Below are 8047 nucleotides of genomic sequence, written 5' to 3'. Positions count from 1 at the left end.
TTACACAGGAACATAAGAAGCGGCCATCACAAACTGATGTCAAAAAATTTTCTTTTTAAAAAGTCTATACCTCCTTTCTCTGAAAGCCAAACCCTTTTTAATCAAATACTTAGAAACATCAACACGCTCTCCTTTTTCATCTTTGCAGAAAATTTTCACAGGTAATGGCCATGTTGTGCTGTTTTCCTGCAGTGATTTAAGAGCAGAGTAAATATGAGACACAAAAATGAAGTCTTCTTATAAACAATTTACTTTTTGTAGGCATTTCCTCTACATTTCTCTAAACAAGAAAAAAATTCCCAACTGAGTAAAGTTATTTTGATATCCAAATACATCACGGAGCATGCAAGAGAGTCAGTGGAAACAGATAGTTGTTTTGTGAAATGTATAAGGAAGACCTCACTGCCCAGGTAAAACTTGCCCCCTCCCCCCCAAAAAAAGCAAACTAAAACTTTTTTCTATCCCAGAATTGGGGGAATGGGTAGACAAAACACCAGTTAACAAGTTACTCTATTCCTCTAAAGTCTCTGCAAATTATACAATCAAAATATATCATCCAAGGTGTGTCCTTTTTAACCTACAAAAGCAAAAGAAATTACTACAAAACATATATTCTGCTTCATATGAAAGAAATTATAAAAATGGAGAAACTACACAGATGGAAAAACAAGGCATGGAAAAATAAGTTACATAAGAAAACTCAAATCATTAATGCAATAAAACTTATTTAAATTAGAAAAAGTAAAGGAAGCAAAGAATATGTTTAAGTGTTCTAAAGAGATGTATGCCTCTCTCATACACAAATCCATACTGTCTCACACACACATTTTATAACATACAGTTAAAATGATTTCACTTGAAGCCTAACTTTCTAGTTCAGTAAAAGAATATCAAAAGGCCTCAGAAATGTGCTCTAGCATATACATGTTATATTTCTAACATGCAAATTGTCAACTCAAGAATATTACTTTATAAATATTTTGATTCAGGCCCAGAGAGGCCTGAGAGCCGCTGGGCCCACAAGCCCTGAGTCAGCTGTGCCGGAACAGGCAGACACCATGGGACCTCCAGCCCAGGTCACTCCTCGCCGTTTAGAGAGGCCTGAGAGTCGCCAGGCCCACATGCCGTGAGCCAGCTGTGCTGGAACAGGCACATGCCATGGGACCCCCAGCCCAGGCTAGTCTGTGCTGTCCAGAATTTGCAGTCCTTTCAGGATCCAGGCCACATATCAGGGTGGAACGAGTAGATCGTGATACACCCTGCCACAATGACTAAACACCAAAGGAAAGTTACCAGAAATATGAAAAATCAAGAAAGTACATCACCACCAAAGGAAAATAATAACTCTCCAGTTCTAGATCCTACAGAGCAGGAAGTTCTTGAAATGACTGACAAGGAATTTCGAGAAACAATTCTAAGGAAACTAAATGAGATACAAGAAAACTCAGTTAGACAACACAAAGAAATGAGAAAAAATACACAGGACCTGAAAGAAGAAATGTACAAAGAAATCAATGCCCTGAAAAAGAATGTAGCAGAGCTTGTGGAGCTGAAGGATTCATTCACCGAAATAAAAAACACAACAGAGAGTCTAACCAAAAGGCTAGAACAAGCAGAAGAGAGAATTTCTGACCTTGAAGACAGGCTGTTTGAATAAACACAGGTGGACCAGAAAAAAGAAAAAAGAATTGGAAAAATTGAAGAAAATCTAAGAGAGAAAACAGATAACCTTTAGCACTCAAATAGCAGAATCGTGGGTATTCAGAAGGGGAGGAAAAAGGAAATGGAATTGAAAATATATTCAACAAAATAATAGCAGAAAACTTCCCAGGTATAGGGAAAGTCACAGATCTTCAGATTCAGGAGACCCAAAGACTCCCAAACATATTCAACCCAAAAAGGTCCTCTCCAAGACATGTTATAGTCAAACTGGCAAAACTCAAAGACAAAGGGAGAATCTTAAAAGCTGCAAAAGAGAAGCCGCAAGTCACCTATTAGGGAGCCCCAATCAGATTAACATCAGACTTTTCATCAGAAACCCTAAAAACTAGAAAAGAATGGGATGATATATTCAAAATACTAAAGGACAAAAATTGCCAGCCAAGAATACTTTACCTAGCAAAGCTATCCTTCCAAAACAAAGAACAAATAGTATATTTCTCAGACAAACAAAAACTGTGGGAGTTCACTACCACATGACCAGCCTTACAAAAAATTCTTAAAGGAGTACTTGGTTTCTTACCTGAAAAACAACCACCACTGCCATGAATACTCAAGAAAGAACAAAACCTACCAATAAAACAAAAATGCTAACAATGAAGAGAAAAGATAGTTTATCTACCACTCCAAGAGACCAACAAACACAGAAGACAGAAAATCAGAAAGAGAGGAACAAAAGATACTTAAGACATATAAACAAAAATCAAGGGCCGAGCCCGTGGCGCACTTGGGAGAGTGCAGCGCTGGGAACACAGCAGCGCTCCCGCCGCGGGTTCAGATCCTATATAGGGATGACCGGTGCGCTCACAGCGCTCACTGGTTGAGCGCGGTGCGGTTGGGCTCAAAAAGGACAAAAAAAAAAAAAATCAATAAAATACTAGGAGTAAATCAACACCTTTCAATAATACCTCTAAATGTAAAGGGATTATATTCCCCAATAAAAAGACACAGACTTGACTGACTGGATTAAAAAGATGGACCCAACAATATGCTAACTTCAAGAGAATCACCTCATCTGTAAAGACACACATAGACTAAGAGTGAAAGGATAGAAAAAGATATACCATGCAAATAGAAATGAAAAACGAGCTGGAGTAGCTATTCGTATATCAGATAAAGTAGACTTTAAAGCAAAAACCACAAAAAGAGATAAAGAAGGCCACTATATAATGATAAAAGGATCTATCCATCAAGAAGACATAACAATCATAAATATATATGCACTTAATATTGGAGCAACCAGATTTATAAAGCAAACACTATTAGACCTAAAGAATGAGATAGACACTGACACCATAATACTTGGGGACCTGAACATCCCACTCTCAAAATTGGACAGATCATCTAGGCAAAAAAATCAACAGAGAAACACAAGATCTAAAGAAAACTTTAGAACAACTGGACTTGGCAGATATCTTCAGAACATTCCATCCAAAAATCTCAGAATATTCATTCTTCTCATCAGCACACGGGACATTCTCCAGGATAGACCATGTTAGGTCACAAATCAAGTCTCAACAAATTTAACAAAACTGGAATTATTCCATGTATTTTTTCAGATCACAATGGATTAAAATTAGAAATCAATAACAAACGAAACTCCGGAAACTACACAAACACATGGAAATTAAACAACATTCTACTTAATGACATATGGGTTCAAGAATCAATTAAACAGGAAATCAAAAAATTTATTGAAACTAATGAAAATAATGACACATCATACCAAAACCTGTGGGATACTGCATAAGTAGTACTAGGGGAGAAATTAATCACTTTAAAAGCTTACTTCAGAAAAATGGAAAGATGGCAAATAAACAACCTAACAATTCATCCTAAAGAACTAGAAAAACAAGAACAATACAAACCCAAAGTTAGTAGACAGATAGAAATAATTAAGATCGGAGCAGAACTAAATGAAATAGAAACCTGAAAAACAATACAAAAGATTAATGAAACAAAAAGTTGTTTTTTTGAAAAGATAAATAAAACTGACAAACCTTTAGCATGGCTAACTAAGAAAAGAAGAGAGAAGAACCAAATAACAAAAATTAGAAATGAAAAAGGTGATATTACAATTGATACCTTAGAAATACAGGGAATCATTAGAGACTACTATAAACAACTATATGCCAACAAATTTGAAAATCTGGAGGAAACGGATAAATCTCCAGACACATACAAACTACCAAAACTGAGCCAAGAAGATACAGAAAATCTGAACAGCGCAATAACAATAAAAGAGATTAAAGCTATTATCAGAAGGCTCCCAACAAAGAAAAGCCCAGGACTGGATGGATTCACCGCAGAGTTCTACCAAACCTTCAAAGAGGAATTGATACCAATTCTCTACAAACTATTCCAAAAGATTGAAACAGAGGCCATTCTCCCAAACTCATTCTATGAGGCAAACATCACCCTGATACCCAAACTGGAAAAGATGCATCAAAAATGGAAAACTACAGGCCAATATCCTTGATGAACATAGATGCAAAAATCATCAATAAAATAACTAGCTAACAGAATACAGCAACACATACACAAAATTATACACCATGATCAAGTGGGATTCATCCCAGGGATGCGAGGTTGGTTCAACAGACGAAAATCAATAAATGTGATAAACCACATCAACAAAAGCAAAGACAAAAACCATATGATCATTTCTATGGACGCTGAAAAAGCCTTTGACAAAATTCAACATTTGTTCAGGATAAAGACTGTCTATGAGTTAGGTATAGATGGAAAGTATCTCAATACAATTAAAGCCACATATGATAAGCTCACTGCCAATATCATCCTGAATGGGGAAAAGCTATAAGCTTTTCCCTTAAGAACAGGAACTAGACAAGTATGCTCACTCTTACCACCCCTATTCAACATAGTGTTAGAAGTACCAGCCAGGACAATCAGAGAAGAGAAGGAAATAAAGGGCATCCAGATTGGAAAGGATGAAGCCAAACTGTCCCTGTTTGTGGATACGATCCTATATATTGAACAGCCTTAAGCCTCTACAAAAAAACTCCTAGAGTTGATAAATGATATGAGCAAAGTTGCAGGATACAAAATCAACACACAAAAATCAGTAGCATTTCTATACTCCAACAGTGAACATGCAGAAAAAGAAATCAAGAAAGCTAGCTGATTTACAATAACCACCAAAAAAATAAAATACCTCTAAATGTAAAGTTAACCAAGGAATAAAGTTAACCAAGGATGTGAAAAATCTCTACAAAGAGACCTACAAACTACTGTTGAGAGAAATTAAAGAGGACACAAGAAGATGGAACAATATCCCATGCTCTTGGATCAGAAGAATTAACATTGTGAAAATGTCTATATACCCAAAGTGATCTACAGATTCAATGCAATTCCCATAAAAATTCCAATGATATTTTTCTCAGAAATGGAAAAAACTATCCAGACATTTACACGGAATAACAAGAGACCATGCATAGCCAAAGCAATCCTGAGCCAAAAAAATAAAGCTGGAGGCAAAACACTACCTGACTTTAAACTATATTACAAAGCTATAATAACCAAAACAGCATGGTACTAGCATAAAAACAGACACACGGATAAATGGAATAGAATAGAGAACCCAGAAATCAACCCATACACCTACAGCCATCTGATCTTTGACAAAGGCACCAAGTTTACACACTGGGGAAGAGACTGCCTCTTCAGCAAATGGTGCTGGGAAAACTGGATATTCCTATGTAGGAGAATGAAACTAGACCCATACCTCTCACCATATACCAAAATCAACTCAAAATGGATTAAAGAATTAAATATACATCCCAAAACAATAAAACTCCTTAAAGAAAATATAAGGGAAACACTGCAGGGAGTAGGAATGGGTACAGACTTCATGAATATGACCCCAAAAGCACAGGCAACCAAAGGAAAAATAAACAAATGGGATTATATCAAACTAAAAGGTTTCTGCAGAGCATAAGAAATAATCAACAGAGTGAAAGACAACTGACAGAGTGGGAGAAAATATTTTCAAAATATACATCTGACAATGGATTAATATCCAGAATATACAAGGAACTCAAACAACTTTACAGCAAAAAACCAAATAACCCAATTAAAAAATGGGCAAAGGAGCTGAATAGGCATTTCTCAAAGGAAGATATATGAATGGCCAACAGACACATGAAAAAATGCTCAATATCTCTCAGCATTCGGGAAATACAAATCAAAACCACTTTGAGATACCATCTCACTCCAGTCAGGATGGCTAATATCCAAAAAACCAAGAATGATAAATGCTGGTGACATTGTGGAGAAAAAGGAACTCTCATACACTGTTGGTGGGATTGCAAAATAATGCAGCCTTTATGGAAAATGGTATGGAGGTTCCTCAAACAATTACAGATAGATCTACCATATGACCCAGCTATTCCACTGCTGGGTATATACCCAGAGGAATGGAAATCATCATGCCAAAGGGATACCTGTACTCCAATGTTTATTGCAGCACTTCACAATAGCCAAGAGTTGGAACCAGCTCAAATGTCCATCTTGAGATGAGCGGATAAGGAAACTGTGGTATGTCTACACAATAGAATACTACTCTGGTATAAAAAAGAATGAAATACTACCATTTGCAACAACATGGACGGACTTAGAGAAAATTATATTAAGTGAACAAGTTAGGCATTGAAATATTCTCACTTATTTGTAGGAGCTAAAAATAAATAAATATACAAACAAATAAAGGATGGGGGAAGAAGAGAAGATGAAAAGTTCTGGAGGTGGATGGTGGTGTAGGCTGCACAACAATGTGAACATTCTTAATGCCACAGGACTGTACTCTTAAAGTGGTAAAAAGAGTACATTTTATGTGATGTCTCTTTTACCACAATAACAAAAATCATGGAAAAGGATTTCTTAGAATGGCTCTAACACAATGGTTAGAGCTCCAGTTCTGGATTCAGACCTGGTTTATAATCCTAGCTCAACAGTCAGTAGATGTTTAACCCTGGATAATAAAACACTTAACCTCAGGAAGATTCAATTTCCTTATCTGTAAATAATACCTTATCTACAACTTAGAGGTTTGTTGTGAGGATCAAGTGAAATAGTGCCTGTAAGGCAATTAATAGAGGGTCCAGAAGTGCTTAAATTTAGCTATTATCATTAGACTCTTAAAATGATGATGCTATTCCATCCTAATCCATAAGACACAATTCAAGTTGTGTACAATATTAGATACAATCATGGGACTGATAGGATTCTGTCCAATTATTCTAATTGAAGTATTTAAGATGGAAGTGATAACTAGGATAGGATTTATATAATGTGGGCCCGAGATTTCCATTCCAGTGCACTGTCAGAATTTACAGATATGGTCCCACAGTCACTATCAGTGATCACAGGCAATGGGGGAGGTGCCTGTAAGACTGGAGAAAGGTTCTGTGCAAACAGCTGAACTATGGAAAGTACTGCTGATGAACATTAAACAGATGGTCCACGAGCAGTTAGAGTAGAAAGGGGTCACTAAGAAGAAGGTATCCTACTCTAACCTCAAGTTTTAAAAAAATCATGTTTCAAAACAGATAAATGAAACCAATGATAGATTTACACATAACTTTGGGCAAGGTACCCTTTCTCAGTGCCAGTTTCTTCAACTGTGATATAACAACAGTTCCTATTATCAATATTGTTGTGAGAACTAAGTGAACTTAATACATGTAAAGTACGTCATACAATGTCTGCCCTAGTAGACAATAAATGTCAGGTGTATTGTATAGTGTATCGAGTTCTTTCACGAGATCTTTGTGGATAGGATTAAAAATAGACTAGATAAACCAATAGTTTTTTTTTTCTTTAAATCACACAGAAGTTCATTAAAGTTTATATAATAATGTTGAAAGGGTCTAAGATCTTTTAGCTTTACTTGAGAATAAATTTTTAATATTCCTATTTATATCCATGTCTGAAAAACCTACATACATATCCAAGAGTACTTCAAAAAGTTCTTGGAAAACAGAACTAAAAGATAGTACAAATCTTTCCATGAGCTTTCTGAAGACCCCTTGTATGTTGTATGTATGTGTACATATCTTTTAGCCATGTAACATGCAATTAGCTTCAAATGAAGGAGCAAATTTGAGACAATCCAAAACTACAAGCTTCCCCAGATGATTTGGATAACTGTAAGTAGCACATCAAAGTAACAGGAAATGATCTACCAGCAGGCTTGATTAACAGTACAGCTGCTTCACATATGTAAAATTATATCTAGTACTTCATGGTTAATAAGAGCTAAGATTTATTCTTTTTTTTTTTTTTTTTGTTTTTGTCTTTTGTCTTTTGT

General features: G+C 35.8%; 1 protein-coding gene across 1 annotated transcript in view; it reads right to left on the bottom strand.

Annotated features, from left to right (window-relative positions):
• Nucleotides 1–70: 70 nt before the first annotated feature.
• RNF17 (ring finger protein 17) overlaps nucleotides 71–8047 on the bottom strand; it is a gene marked incomplete at its 3' end in the record, with an annotated part of 77565 nt that continues 69588 nt past the window's right edge. Inside the window, exons 25-26 of the mRNA XM_008568303.1 lie at nucleotides 3463–3475; nucleotides 71–186 (exon numbers count right to left, since the gene is read on the bottom strand). Coding sequence (XP_008566525.1) covers nucleotides 71–186; nucleotides 3463–3475 — 129 coding nt within the window. The remainder of the gene's footprint in view (nucleotides 187–3462; nucleotides 3476–8047) is intronic.

The sequence above is a fragment of the Galeopterus variegatus genome, unplaced genomic scaffold, assembly GCF_000696425.1.
Source record: "Galeopterus variegatus unplaced genomic scaffold, G_variegatus-3.0.2 Scaffold395, whole genome shotgun sequence".
Lineage (NCBI taxonomy): Eukaryota > Metazoa > Chordata > Mammalia > Dermoptera > Cynocephalidae > Galeopterus > Galeopterus variegatus.
Note: the sequence above shows the minus strand (reverse complement) of the source record. Positions and strands in the feature narration are given on the sequence as shown.